Source organism: Notamacropus eugenii, chromosome 1, assembly GCF_028372415.1.
Source record: "Notamacropus eugenii isolate mMacEug1 chromosome 1, mMacEug1.pri_v2, whole genome shotgun sequence".
NCBI lineage: Eukaryota > Metazoa > Chordata > Mammalia > Diprotodontia > Macropodidae > Notamacropus > Notamacropus eugenii.
This window is the reverse complement of record NC_092872.1, coordinates 49,327,116-49,353,998: the sequence shown is the minus strand read 5'-3', so window position 1 is coordinate 49,353,998 and position 26,883 is coordinate 49,327,116. Positions and strand designations below refer to the sequence as shown.

Below are 26,883 nucleotides of genomic sequence, written 5' to 3'. Positions count from 1 at the left end.
AATGTATCTATTTATCCCTAATTTCCCTCTTGTGTTTGATTCATCTTAAAAGTTGAGTCCTCCAGACCCTGTCAGTTGGCAGGACAAAGAGGATACTCACAGCAGCACTGGTAAGGTAGGACAGTGATATGCCAAAGAGTCTTCCCCAGGCAGCACCAATGAGGAGGGATGGAATGAAGACTCCAGCAGACACAGTGAGCCCATAGGTCCAACATGCCAGCAGGAAATAGACCAGAGTGAAAAGTCCCAAGGTCATGGGGTTATAGGAACCTAGGGAAGGCAGGAGATGCAGAGAAGTCAGGGGAATGTCCTATATGCCTTTCCTGAGATTCCATGACTCCTTTCAGCATTTCCCAACTATTCCCAACAAGACAAAAATATAAAACTCTACTCTGTTCCCAAAAAAGAAGCAATGAAAGTTTTGCATGAATATTGCTGAACATGAAAGGGTTTATTTACCCAATGGGCTTACCCAAGGGTTCAACACAATGAACGTCAAAATTCTACTACTTCAAAGCACCTTAAATTCTGAGCATCTTGATCAAGGGCTGAAGAAAAAGGCTTGATCCCTAACCCCATTCTGCTAGTTACTTCGTCCCCTTTCAAGGCATGCCCTAGGGCTTTTTCTAGGACTTTCACTCATTCTCAGCACTTTCAGCAGGAGAACAGATATTAAGTCAAATCCTTCTTCCTATTTTAGAGATGAAAAAACTGAGGCAGACAAGAGAAGCAATTTGTGAAATAAGAAGTCAGCAATGGAGGAAGACAAACTCAAGCTACCCAAGTCTCAGTCTCCTCCTTCCTTGACACCGTTCCCTTATTTCAACTATCATATCACAATCTCAATTAAATCCTGATGCCATGTTAACAAACAGTTTTCTTAGTTATTCTTTAAAAATACCGAGGATATACAGACAGAGGTAGCCTAAAGATATGACCCCCAAAACTATACTCACAAGCTGTCTGTGAAAAGTAGGGAAATTTTCTGCTTACAATGGTGCTCCTGTGTGTGTCTGTGTGTGGGAGGGAGTTGGAAAAAGTGGGGCAGGGTGGATAAGGTGAGACCTCTTCTACCACAGAGGGAGCAAAAGGCAGCTTCAACCCCTGCTCAACATACTAAAACAGAACGACTGAAAGTTGCAGAAAGGGAACCTTACTAAGGCTACTTTCCTCTATTCCTTCCACACTGGTGAACTAGAGCTTAGGAAGTTGGTACGGAAAGCCCAAATCGGAACTTGCCAAGGCTCAGGTAAAAAAACAAGTTTTAAAAATGATTCCAGATGCAGACATCTAGAATTACATCCTGGCTGCTGGTAGCAACAGAAGTGCTTTTCCCAGAGCTTACAGGAGAATGTGGGTATCCCATGTCATAGTCGAAAACATATGGGAAACATCGTACAATATTCAGGCTTGCTTCTGGGGATCTTAATGAGAACGAGAGAGGGCTGCAGATGGGTCCTACAAGTGAAGGGGAAATAGGGTAGGTAACAGATTTCAAGAGCCACTGAATTCTGATGGCATTTGTCACCTATGTAGAACTGAAAGAGATGTAGAGCTGAGTAAAATCACAGGCAGAGGAACTTAGGCGCAGAAATGGGAAGACCTCACCAAGGGCACCTTTCAGACTAGTACAGAGGTTGAGCTGGAGCAACCCAACTTGATTTCTGAACTAATATTTCAGAAAACATAAATATTTTACGTTTATAAATATATAATATATACATGGAACAACCCCATTTTACAAGGGAAGAAAAGCAGAAAAAGTAAGTGACTAGACACCATGCGGCATAGGGGAAAGGCTAAACTTGGTGTCTTAGGATGGGGAGTGCAGCTAACTACTTTTCCTTCCCCTGGGCCAGAGTTTTCTCCTCTTTCATATATGGCAGACAACTAGATGGTCTCTAAGGGTCTTGCAGTTCTAGGATCCAAAGTCACAGGGAAGTCAGTGCTAACTGCCCTGCCATTTTCTCTCCTTCTGCCTCATGTTCACACTATTAACGAAGCTAAACAGAGACATTGCAATTTTTCATTAAATGCTTGATTGTCAGAGAAAACAAGGCAAAGTCTTATGGTCACAATTCAGAACATTACTTTGACTTGAGGAATTTGTTTAGTGTTCTGACCAAAATTAAAATTCCAGAAACAATTCACAGAAGGTAAAGTCATTCAGGAAAATGAAATCCTAGTAAATGATATAAAGACCTAAGAGCCTCCCAAAGCAGATCATTCCCCAGGAAGGAAGGAAGACAAAGTCTATTAAACTGGCCAAGTCCATCACTCTTCCAACAAACCCAAAAATACAAGCCTACAGTTCTTTCCCTGTGCTCCTGTCCAACTCCACCTCCTTGTACACCGTTACCTTTCCACGGTTTTTAATTCCCCATCTGGTGGACAAAAAAACCCTAACATAAAGCTGAATAACTTGAATATTTTCTTCTCCAGGGGCCAGCTTTGTTCACTGTGAGTCACAGTGCTAGATCTATCATTACTATACCTAAGGACATTGACTCAGTTCCCTATGAAGATTCTGGATTTGAGGGCCATTGTAACAGCCTTTTCTTTTCCCCCTCTACTTCTACTAAGCTCTGTTCACTAACTGAAGGACCAGTGCCAAGAAATAAAAAAATTTAATAACAGTTCAAATATAGCCCCACACTCTCCCCTATCCTCCAATTCAGCTCCTGCCATGGGAACAAGTACAGGCCAGATTCTGATTCTAGCTTGATACCATGTTGATCAAAGTAACAGACCTGGAGGGTCATGAAAAAGGCTGACAACACTCTTCTCTGGGGTGTTGAAGAAGGCGGCAGCCATTGAATTATATTCTCCATCGGCACAGAACAGCTGTGGGAATGAAGGACAGAAAGGAAAACGAGATGTTTGTTAGAATATCCTAAGTAAACACAGGCTTGGTATCTTCTCCAGCAAAGGTGGACCAAGAGTTCCCTCAGCACAAACAAATACAAAGTGATCAGGTCTTACTGCTTTGAAGATCAGTGAAGAAACAAGACCCACCACCAGTATACACAGGCCTTCAAGCAGCAAAACAGAATGAGGCTCACGTGAATACCATTAATATTTTTGGGAGGGCTCAGTAAAACCTGATTCCTTATCTTATTCTGTTTCATGAAGCTACATCCCTGAGTCTAGATGAGTCTGGGAGAAAATGGTTTTCTAACAGCTCATAACTGTATCTCTAAATCAATACTATCCAATGCTGCTTTCAAAGAATTCAATAGGGTAAAGGCAGGGACTGCAGGCTTAAAGGCAACCTGACCTATATTCTATACATGAACTCCTATGGTAGAGTTAGCTGGCTGCTGGGCACGCTTATGCCACTGCACTCACAAGTGAGACCTAAGCACGTTCCTAGGGCCTTTAGACACTTATTTTACTACTTACAGTCATTTTAGAAGCTCAAAGAGAACAGCACTGAGGGTACCCATAAGACAGCTACCTTTAACTCTTCCCAACCTGCCTGGTTAATAAAGTGACTTCTTATCCAAAACAAAAGCAGTCCAATCCTGAGAAGTCTTAGAGGAATGCCTTTCTGCTGGGCAAATGATTACTGACCTCATATGAGAACATGTAAGAAGGGAGAGGAAAGTCCCTAGGAATTTCCACCCTGATACAGGATCTACTATAGGTCCTGACTACTGGGGGAAACCTACCAGCGCCATGTTGGATCCCTCTAGCCCAGGGTTCTAGTCTCTTACCTGAAGTGGGTAAGACATGGAATTCCCTTGAAGTGGCTGGCAATCCCGAGATGAGTAAATCAATACAAATGCCACTGTGGCAGTGACTGCAGCCACAAGCATGGCTTCAATCACCTGGAGGCAAGGGCGGTGTATATACCTGTGGAATCAGAACAGCTCAAGGTGAGCCCTTCTATATCAATGACAGAATCACACATATTACAGGTAGGAAATCATCACTCAGAAAAGTGTCCCCAAGGAAACACCATCTTTATGGATTATTGTCAGATCAGTCATTCAATGGCTGGCCTTCCTGCCTGCCATGCTCACTGATCAAGCTAGATCTTCATAAGCAGAAGGTGTATGAATGTAAAATGAGTATCTAATGATATCTAAAAGCCCAATGTGGATTATTTTGGAATTATCTGTATCTCTCCTTCCCTAAATTCATGAATATGTTAGGGTGTTGACTACAGGAACTCTAGACCAAGACTCAAATATATACACGCTGTAGCAATCCCCACTAGCACTCTCGACGCTAACTTTGTTAATTAGAGAAATTGGTGGCAATACAACATTAAGAGTAACTTTACCATCCCTTTCTCAAAGCTATAGATTAATTCATGAGCAAACTGTAAAAGTCTCTGTGCCTTATTGCTTGTCTTCATTAATGTAACCAAAATATAAGCAAGAAGATATACTCTCTGAAACTGGTAGGAAACAATTTATCTTCTTATCCAAGTAGTGCTGTTTTTAACCAGTCCAGGAAGAGAAAGCATCGACAGCTTCTTAAATACGAGACAAGAGAAGACTGTAAGCCCCAGTTCCCCTTCATAGGTTGGAGTCAGATAAACATAAAAGAGAAATATTAGACGTCACCGGCTAGGTGTCATTCCATTTCCATGGCCTGCTATTCCTCTTCCAGCTCCCTAATTACTCTGCATTGTTCCAGTCTAAGATATATAGTTCAAAACCCATAATCACATAAACATCCTGAAATTCCCTTCTCTATGTCATTTTCTGTATGAACACGATGCCAATAGGACCTTTTACCTGATGCGAAACATTGTCAGCCAATAATTCAAGGCATTGAACATTGCTCCAAGAATACCACCTATAGCCAGAAAGAGACAAATAGGAAGAAAAGTCAGCTTTGAAATCTGAATTTCCTGTGCTACTATCAATTTGGGAGAGCTGACTGCTTCACATTTCCCCAGTTAAGGAACCATTTCCCAGAAGCTTAGCAGATGGGACCCTAAGATGGAAAGAGGAAACTAGTATTTTAAAATGGCTTTTCTACGTGAGAGATAGATTTGTTTGATCTTCAAAGTCCTTTAATTACATGGAAGATAATTCTTAGCATATGTTTAATCCAGGTGAGGATAAGACCATCCTCCCTCTTAGCATGCAGGAGAGGGTTCTATATTAAAAACAACAATAACTTACACTCATTCCTCTAAATTTTTATTTTCTCCATTAATGAAAATTCAAATATAAAAACTAACAGCCCTAGTAACATAATAATGTAAATTCTGCTCCCACAAAGATGAATATGTAAGAATTTAAATCCTTAGATTAGCAGCAACTCTTCTGGAATATAGATTTCAAGCATCAGGAAACGTAAGTGACAGCAGCCATGGTAGATGTAAATACACTGCTGAATAACCAACTTGTTCATTCCAGGGTTTTTATGGAGGATCCATAAAAGCTGCTTCACAAAGCTAACCTGTGTCTCAGATCTTGGCAACCTTCCAGCCCTTAGCACATTCTTATTCAGGCCAAAAGATACAGAAAGATTCTCCAGAGAATTAGCTGGGGCTCCTGTCATTTTAAAAGCCATGTTTAGAAAGGTTCTTTCCATAAATGTTTAACAAAAGTGGGATGGCCTTTGGTAAAAATGAAAAAAATAAAAAAAGACAGAGGGTAGGGGGATAGGAGGAAGGCCAGAAGCAAGATTTCTAACAAATTCAACAGAAATTCTCCTTACCTACCACCCCCATGGCAATGAAGATGGGGATCTCATGGATTGTGTATGCCATTTTCTGCACAAACAGACAAAGGAGGAAAACGTGGTTTAATTTTAAGACCTACTGGCATAAACCCTGAGTAATGATCTCCAAACATTCTTTCTCCCTCACCTATTGAAACAAAGATGGAAAGCACAATTATCTCCCTAGTTTTCAGAACCAATGACATGCATCGGCCAGCATCTTTGATAATGCACACAGCTATGCTATCTAAACTCCTATGATATCTATCTGCAGACATTAAACATATTCCATTTGGTCAGCACAATCCCAGACAGATGCTAGAAATCTACCATGAGAAGATTCTAACATTTGAAAAAACTGAGATGCAGACAAGCTACTGGACTTTTCCATGGCCACAACTCAGTCAGTGGGAGAACTGTGACAAACACTCAGGTCTCCTGTCCCTTGTTCATGGTACTCTTTTGGCTGCACTGGTGGGAAACAAATGAATCTTGCTAAGACACTGGATTTCACACAGAGGAATGCTCTTATTCCAGAGTTAGAGTAAAAAGAAAAATCCAGAATCTCAAAAATTGGCAGCTCCTGCTATCCAGGTACCCAAGGAGGTCAGGAGACAGGATGAGGGATTGAAGATTTTACATATTAATGGTTACCTCAGTGTCAAATCTTCCAAAATTGATGAGACCAGGGCTAGAGAGATCCCACATGTTTCCATGGTAAATACTTAGAACAAAATTCAGGGTGAATGTGGAAATCATGGAGGCAAAGAACTGTGGGATAAATAGAAAAACAGGCATGTTGCTAGGAAACAATACTTCAAACAAAGCAGGCTACTCTCTTGTGTCCAACAGACAAAACAAAGTATTTCTAATTAAAGAGCTAAGTGGGTAAGATCAGGAAGAAAGTGAGTCCCAGGAGTTGACAGTTTCAACAGGGTGAGGCCACAAGGAATGTTGCCACTTCTCTTCCAGTCAGGGGCGGCTTCTCAGAGCTGGTGCTAAAGGAGAGGGGTCTTGGTGAGTTCAGCATGGAGGTGCTGGCTCTAGGCATGGGGTGTGGCTTGAGAGGGGGCTCAGAAACAACCATCTGAACACTAGATGAAGGGTACACTGAGTCCTGGCGAGCAGAAGAAAGATGGGTCAGGCAAGGGGGAGAAAAGGGTTCAAGATGGGCTGCTGAAGGACCCTGAAGCTAACTCTGGTTCTTGTACCTGATCCACAGGGTATTAAAAGTAAGCTTAGGAGAAGCATGAAATAGCCAAGGTAATGAGAAGAAATATGAAGGTTGTAACAATTGACTAGAAAGCAAACAATGTTGAGGCCTGAGAAAATATTCCTTCCACATCACACCTTTCTCCATTATGGTTCTGATATATTGTGGGTCAGCATAAGAAATTAAATTGCAATTTTTGGGGAGTTCTGTGGAAGCTGTAGAAGACATGTGAAGGCCAGCAGACAACACAGAAAAAGTTTAGAAATTCAGAAATGCATAAAATATATGTATGGTGCTGTATATTATCAACATATTTTATCTCTTAATATCATAATAATTCAGACTTCTTCTCTGGTACTTTGGGAGAGCCAAAAATTTTACACAGATTTTCCAGATTGTGGAGACACTGCATGTGTGGAAAGGATAACTGTATGCAGTAGCAGAGCCCTGTATGGAATTTGTATAACAGACAAACTCAGGGTAATTCCATCAAGTGACAACATGCCAAGCACATTCTCATATATTCCTCCCAGAATTCTGTGATATAGGATTAACCCTTCATAACAAGGGATATGAGTTTATGGAACCAAAGCAGGAGTGAAGTGCCCATCCACATGTTAATCCATAGCAACTCCTGAAGACAAAAGATTCTTCAAAAAGAGGAAGCACCAAGAAACACTTCTCAAGGCATTCTATAAAGGTCTACTCGTGTTGTTGACAATGAAAAGGAAGTCTAGCTCACTTACAATTCTCCATGTCAGGAACTGATTCCAGAAGGAAGCACCTTCTTCCAAGCTGAACAGGACGCCCCCTGAAAGAACAAAAGTCTCCTAATTCCCTGGGCAGGCACCAGAGGAGGTGGTTATAGCTAAGATGACAAATTACAAGGGAAGTCTAAGATCTACTGCAATCATCTGGCTAACACTCAAAGAGTGCAGGAAGAGTGCTATAGAATGATATCCACAAATAATACTGAAGACAGAGAAATGGATAAAGACCAATGGGAGAAAGGCCTACCCATTTGTGCAGTCCTCCCTCATTGAGGGCTCTGGTAACAGGGTTATATGAAGTCAAGTCAAGAAGCATTTATCAAGTGTCTACTGTGAGGCAGGCACTATGCTAAGTGTTGGGAATAAAAAAACCCAAACAAACAAACAACAACAAAAAATAACCAAAAATGGGTCCTTGCTCTCAAGGAGCTCACATTTTATTGGGGGAAACATGCAAACAATTAGCCATAAACAAAAAATTGACAAGATAAATAATGGCATCTAGTACTTTGTAAATTTTCTGATTTCTTGTCAAAGAAATTGAGGGGAAGGAAGGGAACCCAAATATGTATGACAACTATTTTGAAAACATTCTTGACTTCTACCATCTAGGCAAGGGTGGCATACAGGAACAGGTTTCCCAAACCACAATCTACTTCATTAAGGAAGGATTTCTGGGGTCACTGACATAAGACTACTTGAGCTGCCCACAATGTATGAAGTATTTATGAAGTGGCAGGAACTACCCAGATGTAAACAAAAAGCAGGGAATCTTACCTACAGGGGCTCCAAAAGCAGCTGAGACACCAGCCGCTGCTCCGGCCGAAACAAAGTCACGCTTCTCTGTGTCTCTGCGGAAGTATTCAAACATCTGAAATGACAGGGAAAAAATGATAGATTATTGCCTCAGGTTTTCTTAAAGCAGTCCTCTCAGGTAAGAAAAAGGTAGCCAAGGATTCCTACATGCTACCTGACCTAATTAGTTCTTGAGTGTCTGAAATAAACATTTATCTATGCCCCTTCTCTCTCAGCACTGACCCTGAAGTACTCTATACCTGGGTTTCCTTCAATGGGCCTTCTACAAAGTGATTCTGGGTTGGGTGGTAACTTTCCCTACCAGGTATTTTCCCATTTCTAAGTGGCATAAGTAAAAATTAGATCACTACCACTAAATTCTTTGTTTTTCCTCTTAACAACCTTTAATATTTCAAGAGGCTAAGATTTTATTGTAATATATATGACATTTTACAAACTTTGAAGCACTCCAGTATCATACTATTCCATTAAATTCATGAATCACACTTGGTTTAACCATTCCCTAAGGAACAATTATTTTGTTTCCATGTCTTTTATAAAAAAAAAATGTAGCAATAAGTATTTTGGGCAGCTAGGTAGTGCAACAGACAGAGCACCAGGTCTGAAGTCAGGAAGACTCATCATCCTGAGGTCAAATCTGGCTTAGGACACTTAACAGCTGTATGACTGAGCAAATCATTTAACCCTGTTTGCCTCGGGTTCCTCATCTATAAAATGAGCTAAAAAAGCAGATGGCAAACCACTCCAGTATTTTTGTCAAGAAAACCTCAAATGGGGTCACAAAGAGTCTGAAATGACTCAACAATAATATTTCGATGCAAATGAGACCTTTTTTTTTTTTTTTATTACTATCATCTTAGGATGTATGCCTAGCAGTGGGATCTCTGCGTCAAAGGGTATAGATACTTTAGCCACTTTGTTAGCTTAATTCCAAACTGTTTTCCAAAATGTTTGGACCAACTCACAACTCTACCAACAATGCATTCACACACCTGAGTTACCACAACTTCTCCCCTACATCTGCAATTTTCACCTTTTGTGATCTTTGCAAATTTTGTAGTTGAGGAGTAGAATCTCAGAGTTATTTTAACTTATATTTCTCTTATTAGTGATTTAGGACATTCATTCATATGATCGTTAATAGTTTACAACGTTTTTGAGAACTGTTTATATTCTTTGACTAATTACTTACAAGGGAACAGCTTTTGGCCTTTTACATTTCTATTAGATGTTTAATATGTCTTGGTTAACAAACATTCTAGGGGAGATACTAAACAAGGGACAAAGGTCATTACAGAAGAGAAAATGGATGACTTCCATCATATAAAAGGTGAAAAGTTACTGCACAAACAATATTCATGCACTTAGAATTCTAAGGGAAGACATTAACCTGGGAAAAAGTTCTTTGTGTCAAACATCTTTGATAAAGGTCTAATAGCTAAAAAATACATACATACATGCACACACACACATATGAGGTCAAAGACAAAGGGAAAGGACCCAAAAGTACAAAAACATTTATAGCAGAATCTTTTGTTTTAGCAAAGAAGTGGAAACAAAGTGAGTTCCCACAAATAAGGAAATGGCTGAACAAATTGTGGCATATGAATATAATAACATTATGCTTTAAGAAATAACATATGAAGAATTTTTAAAGCTTATGAAAGATTTCTATTAACTGATACAAAGTGTAATGAGTAGAACCAGGAAAAGAACTTACACAATGACCACAATAACATAAAAGAAAAAACTCTGAAAGACTTTAGGATTCTGTTTAACATAGTAACCAATCTTGGCTTCAAAAAACTGGTAACAAAACATGACTCCTGCCTGTGAGAAGAGAGATGATGAACAGTGAGATGCAGAATGAGTAATAAATAAATTAGGTTGAGGGAACGGTTCAGTTTTGAAGATGAGTTTTAGGTAGAACTATGCAGCAAGCAAACTGAAATACTGGAATAGAGTTCAGGATTAGGAGGTTGGGGCTAGAGGTTTAAATCTATCAGTCATCCACAAAAAGTGATAAAACAGCCCAGACAGGAAAGAAGGCTACCAAGGAGGGGAGCAGAGAGAGAATGAAAAGTTGAGGACAGAACACTGGGGGTCACCTGCACTTAAGGGGAAGGATGAAGGTGAGGAAGGGACTATCAGAATGTGAGGGAAGAAGACACCTGTAAAGGTATGCCTGATTTGTTCCTATTCCCAGGGAACCACTCTATTGAAGTTCCTCTCTGGTTAAAGTTGTGCCTCCATTGGCATCAAAGGCTTGCTTTTCTTCCCATTGTGGACCTGTTGGTATCCACTGGATCCTTGACAGGTACTACAGACATCTTTGGCACGTTGTATCCACCTGTTGGGAACCTCTCAGCAGAATGGATGATCCTTATTGACCTTCAAGGGTAGTTCCAATCTTCTTGGCCAAAAGAAGGTAATGTGGAACTATGATTTTCATATTAATCTATATATGTGTAATGAATACACTAATAGATTTGATTTTCATGACTGCCTTTTCTAACTCGTGAGAGAGCTCACAATGCAGCTTAAAATGATCAATCCAATTTTGACAACTCCCACAATCACTGGCATCACTGCCTGTGTACCTTGAGTGAAGTGAATAAAAGACTGCAGAACCTGTCCCCCTCACAGAACTCTGGTCCTGCGACCAAAGACTTGAATAATGCTGTTCCCACAGAACTTCAGGACACCTGTACCTCAGTACTGTGGGATTTGTGGGCTGGTTGTGGGAAACATCTCTGGTCCTGGAAAACACTGCTTGTAATCCACCTTCCCTCTCCTTTCCATTTGTGATTTATGTATATAATCTCTGTCTTCACTTCAGCAAAGTGGAATTCTAATCAGGAGAATTCCCAATTTGCAATCTACTCCTCATAATGAAGCTAATTAATTAAAGGCTACCTGATTCCTTCCACTTTGTCTCTGGTCTGCTGTGTCATCATTCTCAGGTTAGAGACTGGCTCAGTAAAATCCTGTTAACACTACAAAAAAATAAACCAAGTAGTTGGAGAATCAAGAGAGAGAAAGGGAGGTTCTACAGAGATTAAAGTTACAGAAGGAAAAGGAAAATACCAAGTTGGAAACGTTCTATGGTTTTAAAAAAAAATGCCCCTGAAAGGTTAAGGAAGCTGATTGACTGAGAAAAGATCATGAGATTTAACAATCAGATTACTCATAATTATGTAATAATTAGTCACTGGCAACATCAAAGTGAGCCACTTCTGTAGAAGGCTTGGGACAGAGGCTGGATTGCACAGCGCAGAGGTACAAGAGGGCAGAGAGGAAGTGAGGCCAATAGGGATAAACTATTCTTTTTAGAAATTTGGAAGTGAAAAGGAGGAGGCAGATTAGATTATAGCTTGAGGGGGCCAGGAGAAGGTTTTCTTAAGCCAAAGGGAGCATGAGCAAGGCTGAAGATGGAGGAAAAGGAGACAGGAGATACGGAGACAAGACCCACTTTGCTGAGCACCCTGTGGCACTTTGTGGGCCTGGCAATCTAAAATTCTATATCAGTAACAAAGACCCTGGCACAGAAACATAGTCAGGTTAGAATATAAAATACTGCTCAAATAAAACTGACAAGGCTAAATGCCTATACCTACACGTCTAATCTTTCCTATGTAAGATGCACCAATCAACTTTTTAACCCTTCACGTTTTGGCAATCAAAGTTACTACACACAAAATGGTTCATTTTCATTCAGATTTAAAGGAGACTACTGTTTTCTTCACAGAACAACAAAGGTGTAAGCATAGACTCCTAAGGGAGATGCTGAAAAACCAGAAATCAACTAGGACACTGACCAGGGTGCAGAGGGATTTGAAAATAATGTCATAAAGAACAGTTGAATGAACTGGGGATATTTAGGCAACAGAAGAATAGGATGGAACAGCATATGATCGAGGTTTTCCCTCATAAAGAATAAGTGGACATTCAGTATGGCTTAAGAGAACAGAACTACAAACACGAGGCAGACATTACAACAAGGCTGAGTTCATAAGAATTTTCGAGCTGACAATAGATTACACTGCCTCACGGAGGGCAGTTATTATTATTAGTGTTAGCCGAGGTTAGATGACCACCTATTGGGGATACAGGATTCGAAATACTTCTGAGGACTCTAACAACTCTAACAGTCTGTGGGATCCCAGTGAATGTGGCCTCATCTCCTGCTCCTTCATTTTCCATTTTAGAATTTCTAGGTGAGCTGCTTACCTTGAAGTCTTTCTTCAAAGATGTTGACCTTCCTTGAGAAATACCAGCTGCTATAACAGCTCCAGAGTGAATCATTGGCCCTTCCTAAAAGACAAAGAGGAGTAGAGAGTTGAGGACAGGAAGTGAGTTTTAAAAACTTTTTAGATACATAATGCCTTGCAGTGGCTCTCAGAGGGGTAATGCAATGGAACACCAGCTATATTTATTCTTCTAATTCCTTTACCTTTCCAACAGCCAGTCCTCCAACCACAGATAAAATCACACCACACACTTTAATCACCAATGTCTAGAATACAAAAAGAACATCACTAAGTAGAAAAGAAAAATAAATTAATTCAATCCAAATCAACCAATGCTGAATAAACACCTCCTATGGGTCAAGCACCATTACATAAGTAATTTACTTCTCATGAGTGGGAAGAGACAGATAAAAAAAAGATTCAGATGAAGAGCTTCCTTCAGTGTCTAAGTTCCATTTCCATCTTCTTCAGGAACTCTCCTACAAGTACTCAAGGCCACGCTGACTTCCTCCTCTCCTGAAATTTAACAGCACCCAAAGCTTGAACAACATCATTGAGCACTTAGTCCTACATGTAGTCTTACTGGGAAGATGGGGACTATGCTCCATTTTGTCTGGCTCACTCTGGTCACCAGGATGAGCTGATTCTTCCTTTGCAATGTCTCTTGTATTCATCTCTTCTTTTCCAATCTCACTGGCACTACTCCAGTTCAAGTATTTTTGATCAAAAAAGCACTGCTTCTGGAGTCAGACGACCTGGGTTCAAATTCTGCCTCTGGCACTTCCTACCGATGTGACCCTGGACAAGTCACTTCAGTTCCCTAGGCCTCATTTTACTCATCTGTAGAATGCAAGGGGTTGGCTCTGAGATACCCCCCCTTCTAACCCTAGATTTATTCCCATCACACATCTGGCTTATGGCAGAAAATATTCTGCCTCTAGTATGTCCCTGATTCAATCTATCTGGCACACTGCTACAGGATGACTGTTCTAAAAACATCATTTCCAATAAATCACTGCCCTGCTCCAAACCCTTCCTTGGTTTCCCACTGTCTATATGAGCTGCAGTACAAACTCCTACCACTGCAGGCCCATCACTGTCCAATCCCAACTTGACTTCCCTCTACTCTCAAAGGGACCTTCTCCTTCACCCATGCTGTCCTCCTGGCTGCCCTCTGCACATGCTCATTCTTGTCTCTAGGCTTCTGTTCTCACTGATTTCGTTTCCAATTTGCCCTTTATCCTCTTCTCCATCTATCTAAAGTCCTAACCTACTTTCAAAGCCCAGCTCAAGACCCCCCTCTTTCTGGGAAAACTTCCCTGTACCCCCACAGCCCACTCTAAACATACATGGCACTCTTTCACTTTCCATGTTAATATTTATTTTCTAACAGAGAGCTTAGATTCAGTGTTTTGCTACAAGTCTTAATCCCCACTGTACTGAGTCTAATCCACACACAGTAGGTATATATGTTTTGAATAAAAAATTATTCATTCATATTCCTCAATGTAAAGATGGGGCATAAAGGAGATGTTTAATAAATGCCATGTATATTTCCCCTTCCTTTCCACTCAGCTATAGAACTGAAACAGGGGACATGCAAGAGAGGGACAATCCTGCACTGAAACCCCAGCAGATGCCAAAGGGCCATCTGGTAAATACAGTCAGTCTCTACTCCTAATGGCATTGTTCTTAAACTCTGATAGCACAGGTAGAAGCCTACTACAAAACATGCTGGACTAAGAGCAGTTCTTTAGTGGACTGGAACAGTCATGAGAAGAAATGAAATGGTTCAACTTCATTCAGATCAAAAAGATCTAAAAGTCCAGTATTCAAAATGAGTCCTTTGCTGAGCCTCAAAAGTCTGAAGCGGTATTTCCCATGACAAAATGTGACCAATTTGAGCCACGATTCCCAGTCAAAGGGAATTCTATCCCCTCAGTCTGGCAGGTTCTTTAGGGAAACACGGCCTTTTGAAGACTGTACTTGTATGAGAATAATGGAACACATGCCTGCCTCCTTGGCAGATACCCAGACAATGGAAGGGAAAAGCCAAGGAAGACACAACAACAGGGCTTCACTCTTCAGGATCTCAGAAGATAAGGAAGAAATAGACTAAAGAGGAGGCCTGTGACTAGAGTCACACCCATAGGCTGCCCAAATTCAAAGATATTATTTTCAACAAATAATTTATTTTCTGTGTCCTAGAAGACAGGGAAAACCAACCACCTCTGGACATTTTACCTTGAGTCGAACCACATGGGGAATCTTGACACCATTGAGGAAGCATTTAATCTGGGGAATTCCACTGCCAGCAGCAACAGGCTTCAGGAAAAGAAGAAATCATATAAGGAGTTTTTCCAACAAAGGAATTGGTTGACACAAATGAACCCAAAGTAGGATCACCCAAATTTGTGAAATGCTTTAACCCACGGTTATTCCAAGACATCAAAACTGTTGCCTAAAAAACAGATGAAAAGATGTTGGCTTTATAAGAATTAGGAACTGAATGTAATTAGAATAGTAAATTACCAGAATGTAATCTCCTTGACGTAATGATCAGTTTGGCATTTCCAGGATATGGGAAGGAGTCTCAGGGAATTCTGCAATTATTTCCATATTCCTCACCCCCCCCACTGACTAGCGTAGCATGTGGTATCTCGAAGGCCTAATAAATGTTATGAAGGGCCTGTTATGTGCTGGGGACACAAAGACAAAAGTGAAGTCATTCCTGCCCTCAAGGAATTTGCATTCTATCCAAGAAAACATAAATAAACAAATACCAAACAGACACAAAGCACCCTGGTGGGGAGGGGCACATCACCAGAATAACGTGAAGTACATGGAATTCCTTGGAGAAAGCTTATTAAAGAAGCTCAAGGTATTATTTCCTCCCTCAGCAGAACTTTTTACATTCTAAAAATACTCAGAAGCTCCTATGGGAAGGATCCTTGATTTTGTCAGAATAGGGAAGATTCTAGTGTAGGAACCCCTTCCAATCATGCAGCCTGTAGCCTGTAAATGCCATGGTAGACAAATCTCAATAATTTGCCAATGATAGCAGAGCTAATAAATGGCAGAGGAAGGATGTAGACCAAGGTCTTCCTCATCCTGTGCCTAGTGCACTATCCACTAGACCACACTACCTCTCCACTAGACCACACTGCCTCTCCACTAAGGCTAACTTATTACTATCTACCCGTTGGCCCTGGAGCCTTCCCAGTCTCACCTAAAGTAGGCGTGGGCAGAGATCCCAGGCTAGCTCGGTGTACTTTTTAAACCATACCTCTATAAAGGCAACAATCACGGAGCCGACGATCACAAAGGCTGAATTCAGTGTTGCCCAGAGTAACAGGGAGAAAGACAATCCCCCCTTCTCTGTAAACTTGTCAATATCTGGAGGACTCGTTAAGAGAACTGGCAATGTCACACTCTGGCCAAGATCCACTTCCCTTCAGCACTGTCTGGTAAACAACACACGCAGGGACTCATTTCATTGGACAAGCACCCCCCCCCCCCAACTCCTGACTTTGTCATTAATCAAGTCAATGAAAAGCTCCCACAGAGGGAGGAGAGAGGGGTGATGCTAACAGTGGCCATCAGCTTTTCTCTCACCTGCCTAAATATTAAAATACTAGAAGATCATAGTAGATTTGTACTCTAGCTATATTACATACAATTCCCAAATCGACTATAACTCTTTGAAGCCACAGGCTTCTACATCCTCCACCTGGGGGCCTTACTGCAGGCCTCAGCAGAGACTTACTGATCGATATAGGCCTGCACACAGTTACAACTTGCTGCATATCCATATAAGCAATCAAATTCAGTTTATGCCAGGACTTCCTAAATTTGGAGAAGCTCTGGCCGCCTTATCCCCCTCATCCCCTTTATCCCCTACACAATATTGGACAATCAGAGCCAAAGGATACTGTCTTTTACTACTCGGTACTTCAGTCCTGCCAAGTTCTCCACTACGATGTCAATGAAGCAGGCAACTAAACCAGTCAGAATCCCAATCATGGCACAAATGACCCAGCGTTTGATCTCTACTGTCCGGAAAGCCTGTGCAGAAGAAAGATAATCATCAGAATTAGGCAATGATAAGGATGTCACCCCCTGCCAAAATGTAATACTAATGGAGGCTGCTTTTTGCCAAATGCTTCTGATAAAGCCAAAATGAATCTTATCCCCAAATCTCAGTCTTGTGAGTGAGACATTATTCACAGTATGCTTTGGACCATTATTTTCAGAGCCACATTTGAAAAGCAGCCTGCCATAAATACCTATCTCAACAATAAAACACAGCAGGGCTTGACTGGGTTATTCTATCTACAGGAATGTATAATGTCATCTTATAAACATTCATCTCAATATATGTCACATCTGCAAAACTATTGCAGTTATTCAATTATCCAATTTTAAAAGAGAAATCTACTGGAGAAGATTGCTTTCTGTTTGTCCCCCCTTTGAAAATTATGCCATACCCAAACTGACCACACATTTTTTATTTTAGTTCTTAAGACAGAAGAAACTCTGCTTATTGTTTTTGTCAGGAAGATCAAACTTTCCATCCCTTGGAGGACTGTGTTATTTAGAACAGAATATGTGAGAATGCCAAAAGCATCAGAACTTAGAAGTATGACTATGAAGAATGCTGGAAGTCCTACTAGTGTACAGACAAGGAAACAACGTGAAGGCAATCTGAAACAAGATCTAAAAAATAACTCAAGGACAGATGAGATTCCATGTCCCTGAATGCCCCCTTTCTGCTGTGATGTGATGGATGGATTCTATTTCAGGCTCATTAGTCTACCTAGGTGCCAGTCAGCTTCTTGAACCCAAACTCACTGTGTGGTTTATTCTCCTCTCTTCTTCCAGGAACAACTGGTTTTCACTATTGTCATAATCCAAACTCTGTAAGTAACAGTAAAGAAAAAAACATTTCACTTACTATCCCCGGTTTATTAGGCAAACCTAGAAGGACAGGGTAGCCACAGGGAACAGGCTTGGGAAAAGGGAATAGCTGGCTTCTCAGGGGTAGAGGGAAACATTCCCAGGCACTATCTGGTAAAACAGAAAGAGACCAATGGAGACTCAATGTGACCTTTCTGAAGGTGGCACCTTTCCAAATGACCCAGGAAAATAAAGTTGTTTTTTTTAAAAACAGATATGGGGAGATAACAGATGGTTCAACTTTGTGAAGACGTCAAAATCAGCTTTGTTAGCATCAAACATAACTATACATGGCACAATGTTCCACCAGCCCCCAGTGATCTTGGAAACAGCTTTTCAGGGTTATTCCCAGGCCTGAACCCATGTACCCAGATGGATTGAGTTGGAGTTGGTCCACTACAAGGTTTTACTTCCTCATAAAGCTACACACATTATTTTCTTCAGGTATGCAATGTCTGTTCCAGATTGGCAGCTACTCTAAGCAGAAAGATGGTAGACTACATGGAGCTGCCTTAAAGAAGGCAGAGACCCTTAGACATATTTTGCCATTATGGAGCAGGAAATAAAGGGAGGCTTTGTAGTAGAATCTGAAATTCCCAAAGGGAATGCTTACCTCATACTTCAGGGACAGGAGTTTCTCATTATGTGGAATCTCCCGGGGGAAATGATGAGGTGCATCCATCTCCTGGGAAAGAAAGGTAAGATCATGTATGTGCATGTATCATGATAAAAATGCTTTTGAGTACACGTAAAACTCCTTGTCTTTCATGCATTCACTAACACTGCTCTACGTTCCTCTGTCCCATCTTCTATACATGTTCTGTGCCTACCACAAAAGGGTTCAACATTCTCTTGAGTGAGACTTCAAACCAAGGACCACCTCACCCCTCTGTAAATGTGGATTATACTTGTACATTAAGAAAACAGCAGCCCATTTTAATTGAAAAAAATAATTCAACTTTAAAAAGATCACCTCTTACCACTGAATAAAACTGAGCTAACTGACCTGTGAACAGAATGTACCTGGATACACTTCTTGTTAACCCTGTGGCACAACAAATTAAGTTAATGTAATAATATTATCTGCAAATTTCTAAATGGCATTACTAACCTAACAACTATAGGACATTTGCTTTGGGTTATTTTCCCAATAGTGAAGATAGATTTAAGTTAACCCATTCACTCTCTTATTTGTCTGTGACATATTTAAGAATGAATGAAGTGGACACAGAGTCAAAATGGTGAACCCAACTGAATTCTCCCAACAGTCCCCTCCAAACAACTTTAAAATAACTCTTCAAATCAAATTCTGGAGCAGCAGAGCCAACAAAAGGTCAAAGTGAGACATTTTTCTAGCTTAAGACAACTTAGGAGCTCAGCAGGACAGGTCTGTGACATTGGGGTGGGAGCCAGTCCTGAGTATGAAATGGAGGCACCAGTGGCCCTAGGAGGCAGCTAGCTGCAACAGAGGCAGCAGCAGCAGCAGCTTCAGGAGCCCTCAGCTCTGAGCTGGTAAGAGTGTTGGACAACTGATCAAAAAGAGATTAAAGGAGACCTTTTGCTGGCACTGGGTGCAGCTGGTGCTTACTGGCAATTTAGCCATTCTTGTGGTCAGTCACAACCAAAACGCAGGCCCCGGTGGCAGTTCCATGACAGTGAAGAGCACCCGTGTCTGGAGCCACAAGAGAGCAGGGGACCTGCTTACAGTTCCAGAACCAAGGGCAGTGCTAGCACTTGCTGCTGCAGAGAAACAGGGGCCCTTCCTGGGTAAAGGCCAGAGAGCAGTCCAGAAGAGCAGCGACCACACTTCTCCCCAGATCATATCATCTTGGATGCACTGCAAACTTGCAGTCCCCCAGAACTAGCTCTGAAAATAGCAACATAAAAAAGCCTGAAGCTTGGGACAGTGTCTCCCCACCTCCAGGCGGGAATGTGGTTTGCATCATTTCACATGTATAAGTCATATCATTCTGCTTACTTTCTCAGTAGATGGGAGACATTTGGGAGGGAGAGAATTTGGAATTCAAAATTTAAAAAGAAAAGAAAAGTTAAAAATAAATATATAATTTTTTTTAAAAAAAAAGAATGAATGAAGAAGCTAAGTTTTATGGTACGGAACAGAAGCATGTTAAGTGACCCACACTGAGATCCTCAGTGACAAGTGGTTCAGGTAGCTCTAACGAGTGAGACATACCATTTTCTCCTTAGGCTCTCTCTGCTGTCCTACCTTTGCTATCCCTAAATAGTATACAAGGGTTAGTTTCTTTAAAAGTGGAGGGCTGACCATTTAAAAATAGGTTCAATGAGAGAGCAGGTATTGCATCCCAGCTATATCACTTGGATTCTAGAATTCTCAGGAGCAAGAAACACTTCCTCTCTATGCCTTTTTCTTAGTCTATAAAAAGAGAATAGAGGGTGACTCAATCTCTCAAGTCTGTCACCAAGATAATTTTAGCTAACCAATATTTATTTAGTGTATACTATGTGTAAGGAATGATTGGAAAAATCTATTTCATTTCCTTGCACAGCAGTAGAAGGGACTAGCAGGAAACATGAAGAATATTCTATTTGAAGTGCCCTAAGTGGTTTCAAAGCAAAAAGTAACAAGGAATTAGATGGAATATTCAGATTAACAGGAAGAACTAAAAAAAAATTATATATATATATATACATATATATATTTATAGTATATTCTGCTAAAATCATTAATATCAATTCAAATTTAACCAAGGAAAGCCTACTGCTCAATAGCACAGAATTCTAGAAAAATTTCCTCATGATGGTAGAATAAAGAACTTGAGTTTTTAAATTACAGTTTAATTCAATCCAACGGATTTGTGGTAAAATTAAATTTGCAGTTGACCCTAAGGAATCATTACTGGCCAATTCCAGTGGGTTTGTAAGTACAGGGTAGGTAGGCAAGCAAGAGACTAGAGAGAAAGCAAAAAGGTCTTTGTTGGCTGGTCCAATGGCTATTTACATGGAAGAATCTACCCTGACCCTTCGGATAGTGCTTTCCCTCTGAGACTGCCTCTCATTGACTCTGTCTATGTCTTATTTGTACACAGTTGTTTGTTCGGATGTTGCTTCCTCCTCAGAATGTGAGCTCCTTGAGGGCAGGGCCCATGTTTTGGCCTTTCTTGTATCCCCAGCGATGAGTGGCTTCTGCACAGGGAACATTAATGCTAGCTGACTTATCAAGTCAAAGTCAAATTTAAGACGCAGACTACTGATAGGAAGAAACAGTCTTCAAAAGAAGAATTGCAGACATTAACAACCATATAAAAAATGCTCCAAATCACTAATAAGAGAAATGCAAATCAAAACAACATCTGAACTTTACCTCACATCCAAACTGGCAAAGATGACAAAATATAAGAACAGTCAATATTGAAGGGTTGGTGTGGGGCTAATGCATTGTTGGTGGAACTGAGAATTGGTAACAACCATTCTGGAAAGCTATCTAGATTTATAAATAAAATGGCTAAACTGTCCATATGATTTGACCCAGAATTTTCACTGCTAAGCACAAACCCTGGGAAGATCATTAATAAAAATAAATGTTCCACATACACCAAAATAATTATAGGAGTACCTTTTGGAGTAGTAAAGAAATGGAAATGAAGTAGATGCCCATCAGCTGGGGAATTGCTAAATAAATTGTGGTATATGAATGTAATGGAGTATTACCACGCTATAAGAAAAAAATGGCTATGATAAATACAGAGAAAACTGGAAAGACATGAACCGATGCAGAGCCAAGAAAATAATATGCATAATGATTAAAGTAATATAAATGGAAAGAACTACAAAACAACTGAAAATGCTGCAAATTACAAAGAACATGCATAGCCCCAAATCAGAGACAAGGAAATATTCCCCCCACACCATACTTTACAAAAGTGAAGAGGTCAAGTGATGTAAAGTATAGCATACAGTATTGAATTTTTTTCAATGTATGTATTGAACATGCTGATTCCTCCCCCTCTCCCATTCCTCTTTTTCTTAAAAACAAAACAAAAAAACCCCAAACCTTTGTTACATGTTATGGTTCTCTGGGAGGGAGAAAAGTGAAATTTGCAGGTGGACACTTAAGCTATGTAAAAATAAGAAAAAAGAAAGCAATTATCTTTTTTTAAAAAATGAATGTTGCAGAATTACAAAGAATTACAAATTCTTTGGCCCCAAAGAAATTTAAGTATATACTTCTCTCAACTCTTTTGCAGAGGGGGAGGCAGTTCACAGGGTTAGAATATTGCATATACTGTCAGATTTTTTTTTCAACATATTACTTGGTTTTGCTGAATTTTTCTTCCTCTTTTTAAAAATTTTATTATAAGGGATGGTTCTCTCTAGGAGTGGGAGAGGGAAGGATATGAGGAAATCTAGATGATGTAAAATTAAAAAGAAAGCAACAAAAATTGGGGGCTTTTTTGGTAGGGCTTTTTTTACTTTAATTTTTTGGGGTTACATTTTAAGTTCTGAACTCTCTCTCTCCCTCCCCACACGACACTAGCGAAGGCCATTATTTCACACACACATACACATAAAACCATACTATGCATACTTCTCTTTATCAGTTCTTTCTCTGGCGGTGGATAGCATCTTCTTTCCTAGGTACTTTGCATTTGATTTGAGTACTTATAATACTCCAAATAACTTAGTCCTTCAGTTATTCTTCAAACTACATTGCTATTACTGTTTCCAATGTTCTCTTGGTTCTGCACATTTGACTGTTCTTTATTTCTTGCAAATCTTTCCATGTTTTCTAAAATCACCATGCTCATTTCTTACAGTATAGTAGGATTCCATCAAAATCATGTCTCAGGACTGGTTTAGCCATTCCCTAATGGACGGGCATCCCTTCAACGTCCAATTCTTTGCCACCACAAAGAGAGCTGCTATAAATATTTTAGAACATATTAGTTTCTCTTTCTTTTTCCATGATCACCTTGGGAAACAAACCTAATAGTAGTATTGCGGGGTCAAAGGGTAAACACAATTTTATAACTCTTTGAGTATAATTCTAGAATGTTCTCCTAAATGGTTGGATCGGTTCACTATTCCACCCACAATGTATTAATATCCCAATTTTTCCATATCCCCTTCAATATTTGTCATTTTCTCTTTCTATCATTGTAGTCAATCTGATAGGTAGGAGATGATATCTCAAAGTTCCTTTAATCTGCACTTCTCTAATCTATAATGATTTAGAACATTTTTTCACATGACTACATATAGCTTTGATTTCTTCATCCAAAAACTGCCTGTTCGTATCCTCTGACCATTTATCAGTTGGAGAATGACTCATATTGTCATATATTTGACAAAGTTTTCTATATATTTGTGATATGAGACCTTTACCTCAGAAACTGTGCATAAAAAAATTTTCCCCCAATGTTCTGCTTTCCTTCTAATCTTGGCTACATTGGTTTTAAAGGTACAAAAACCTTTTTAATTTAACGTAATCAAAATTATCCATTTTGCTCTCTCTTAATTATTTATAAATTCTCTGTAAGTCTGATAGGTAATATGTTTTATGTTCTTCTAATTTACTTATGATAGCTCCCTTTAAATCGAGGTCATTCTGACCCTATCTTGGTAAAGGGAGTAATTTATTATTTTAAACCCAATTTCTGCCAGACTGCTCTCCAGTTTTCCCAACAATTTTTACCAAATAGTCAATTCTTATCCTAAAAGCTTATATCTTTACATTTACAAACACAAGGTTACTATATCCATCCACTTCTGTGTATTACATGTCTACTCTGTTCTACTGATCCACTTTTCTATTTCTTAACCAGTATCAGATAGTTTTGATAATTACTGCCTTAGAGTTTAAGATGGAGCATTGCTAAACCTCTTTCCTTTGCATTTTTTTTTTACTAATTTCTTTGATATGCCTAACCTTTTGTTCTTCCAAATGAATTTTATTATTTTTTCTAGCTCAAAAAGATAATTTTTTGATAATTTAAGTGAGATGGCATTGAATAAATAATTACTTTAGGTAGAACTGTCATTTTTATTATACTGGCTTTACCCACCCATGAATAATTAATATTACTCTAATTATTTAAATCTGACTACATTTGTATAAAAATGTTTTATAATTATGTTCATGTAGTTCCTGGATTTGTCTTGGCAGGCATACTTCTAGGTATTTTATGCTGTCTACACTTATTTTAATTGGGTTATCTCTTACTATTTTTTCTTGCAGTTTTGTTGGTGATATATAGAAATGCTGATGATTAATGTGGGCTTATTTTATATCCTGCTGCTTTGCTAAAATTATTGTTTCAACTAGCTTTTTAGTTGAATGTCTAGGATTTTCCAAATATATCATTATATTGTCTGAAAAAAGAGATTGTTTTATTACCTCACTGCCCATTCTGATTCCTTCAATTTCTTTTTCTTCTCTTATTGCTAACATTCCTAATACAATACTGAATAATACTGGTGGTAGTGGGCATCTTTGTTTCAGAAGGCTTCTCATTTTCGGGAAAAATCTATTTATAACTATGCTTTAAATATTCTAAATAGAAATGAGTATGGTATTTTGTCAAAAGCTTTTTTTGTATCGAATGATATAATAGGATTTATTGCTTTTGTTATTGATAATAATCATTTATGTTAATAGTTTTCCTTATGCTAAGCCATCTCTGCATTCCTCGTATAAATCTCACTTGGTCACAATGTATAAACTTTGTGATATATTGTTGTGGTCTCCTAGTTGGTATTTTATTTAGGATTTCTGCATCCATATCCATTAGTGAATTTGGTCTATAATATTCTTTCTTTGTTTTTACTCCTTCTGGTTTAGGTTTATCAACACCGTATTTGTTTCATAAAAGGAGTCTGGTAGGATTCCTTCTTTGCCTATTATTCCAATTAACTTATTTAATATTGGAATCAGCTGATCTTTAAATGTTTATCTATATGGTCCTGATGCTTTTTTCCTGAAAAGCTCGTTTACAGCCTGTTCAATTTCTTTTTCTAAAATAGATTTATTTAAATATTCTATTTCCTCTTCTGTTAATCTAGTCTGTTTACAATTATTCTTCCATTTCATTAAATTGGTAAATTTATTGGCATACTATTGAAAAAAATAACTCCTGATAATTGCTTTGATTTCATCTTTACTAGTGGTATACTCACCCTTTTAATTTTGGTAAAAGTGATTTGGTTTCCTTCTCACTTTTTAAAAATCGTATTAAGCAAATACTTATCTATTTTATTGATTTTTTTCATAAAACTAACTCCTAATTTTGTTTATTAATTCAATGATTTTCATCTCATCTTTAATTTTTAGAATTTCCAATTTGGTGTTTAAGTGGGGATTTTTAATTTATTCTTTTTCTAGTTTTTTTGATTGTACACGCAATTCATTGGTCTGTTCTTTTTCTATTTTACTGATATAAGTATTTAGAAATGTGATTTTTCCTCTAATTACTGATCTTGATGCATCCCAGAGGTTTTGTTATGTTGTCACATTATCATTCTCTTTAATAAAATTATTTATTGTTTTTATTATTTGTTCTTTAACCCATTTATTCTCTAAGATTAAGTTAGTCTCCAATTAATTTTTAATCCATGTTAACAATAAAAATTGTTAATTACCCCTCCACACACACAAGAAATCTATTTTAATTATAGCATAGCTCAGTATATCGTATTTCCAGGACATAAAAAAGGATTCTCAGGGGATTATGCAGTTGTTTGTTTTTATGCTGGTTTGTTGTTGGGTTTTTTTGTTTTTGTTTTAAGGAAAAATGTGGGAAAAGAGAAACTATTTCAAAATCTTCCCTACTCTAAAAGGAAATATACCTTCAGACAATTACAAGCAAGCAAGGCAAGAGGTTACCTATGAACTTAGAATCATTTAGACAAGAAAAGCAGGTAGATTTTTTTCTGCTCATAAGTGTTGGAAGTTCAACTTGACTTCTGGCTTGCATCACCCACTATTTTCTACATGCACATTAACAAGGTCAAAATATACTCCCATAAACTAATTACAAGCAGTCTTTTGACAAAACATAAAATAGTTTGGCATTAAAACATAAAAAAACCCAAAAGTCTGGAGAAGAAAACAGTAGCAAAAAATAAGTTATAAATACACTGATATCATATAGCAAAAACAGGTCACTATTGATTAGAGAAATGCAAATTAAAACAATTCTGAAATACTACCATATATTTGTCAGATTGGCTAAAATGACAGAAAAGGAAACTACTGAAGGGAATGTGGAAAAACTGGGACACTAAAGCACTGTTGGTGGAGTTGTGAACTTGTCCAACTATTCGAGAGAACAATTTGGAACTATGCCCAAAGGGCTTCAAAATTGTGCATACCCTTTGACTTGGTAGTGCCATTGCTAGGTCTGTATTCCAAAGAGATCAAAGAAAAGAGAAAAGGACTTATTTGTACAGAAATATTTACAGCAGCTCTTTTTTAAGGACAAAAAACTGAAAATAGATTGGAAAATTGGAGAAGAATTGGAAAATGGAAGGGATGCCCAGCAACTGGGGAATGGCAGGCAAGATGCCATATGATTGTGATGGAATACTATTGTGTTATAAGAAATGATGAACCAATTAGTTTCAGAAAAACCTGCAAAGACTTATATTGACGGATGCACACTGAAGAGAATAGAACAAGAAGAACATTATACAGAGTAAAAGCAAGATTTTAAGGAGGATCAACTGTGAAAGACATAATGAGTCTGATTAAAATAATGATGCAAGATAATTCCAAAGGAACCACGATGAAAAATGCTATCTACCTCTAGAGAGACATCTAATGAACTTTGAGTACAGACTGAAGCATACTTCTTTTACTTTTACTTTATTTTTCTTATTTTGTGTGTGTGTTTTCTTCTGCAATATACCTAATAGGAAATATTTTTTGCATGACTTCACATGTATAATCAATCTATTGTTTGCCTTCTCAAGGGGTTGGGGAAAGATGGGAGGGAGAAGGAGAGTTTAAAATTCAAAATTTTTAAAAATGGATGTCAAAAATTGTTTTACATGTAATTGAGAAATATTTAATGAAATCAATAAAAATACATTTTAAACTGTCTGCATCACATTTTCATGCAGCCCTATCCAAAGGCATTCAGTTATTTACCACAACAGTCCCTTAACTTTGCAAAACTGCATGTAGCAGGGGAAAGTACAGCAAGATGGCAGAGAA

At 38.8% G+C, this 26,883-nt stretch overlaps 1 protein-coding gene across 1 annotated transcript in view; it reads right to left on the bottom strand.

The window, feature by feature from the left end:
• CLCN7 (chloride voltage-gated channel 7) overlaps nt 1-26,883 on the bottom strand; it is a 51,170-nt gene that overhangs the window by 7,010 nt on the left and 17,277 nt on the right. The window contains exons 3-17 of the mRNA XM_072600202.1: nt 18,304-18,375; nt 17,586-17,651; nt 16,667-16,799; nt 16,021-16,130; nt 14,979-15,059; nt 12,938-13,000; nt 12,715-12,798; nt 8,446-8,539; nt 7,645-7,709; nt 6,340-6,456; nt 5,683-5,737; nt 4,749-4,809; nt 3,717-3,855; nt 2,751-2,844; nt 101-270 (exon numbers count right to left, since the gene is read on the bottom strand). Of these exons, the coding sequence (XP_072456303.1) occupies nt 101-270; nt 2,751-2,844; nt 3,717-3,855; nt 4,749-4,809; nt 5,683-5,737; nt 6,340-6,456; nt 7,645-7,709; nt 8,446-8,539; nt 12,715-12,798; nt 12,938-13,000; nt 14,979-15,059; nt 16,021-16,130; nt 16,667-16,799; nt 17,586-17,651; nt 18,304-18,375 (1,404 nt within the window). The remainder of the gene's footprint in view (nt 1-100; nt 271-2,750; nt 2,845-3,716; nt 3,856-4,748; nt 4,810-5,682; nt 5,738-6,339; nt 6,457-7,644; nt 7,710-8,445; nt 8,540-12,714; nt 12,799-12,937; nt 13,001-14,978; nt 15,060-16,020; nt 16,131-16,666; nt 16,800-17,585; nt 17,652-18,303; nt 18,376-26,883) is intronic.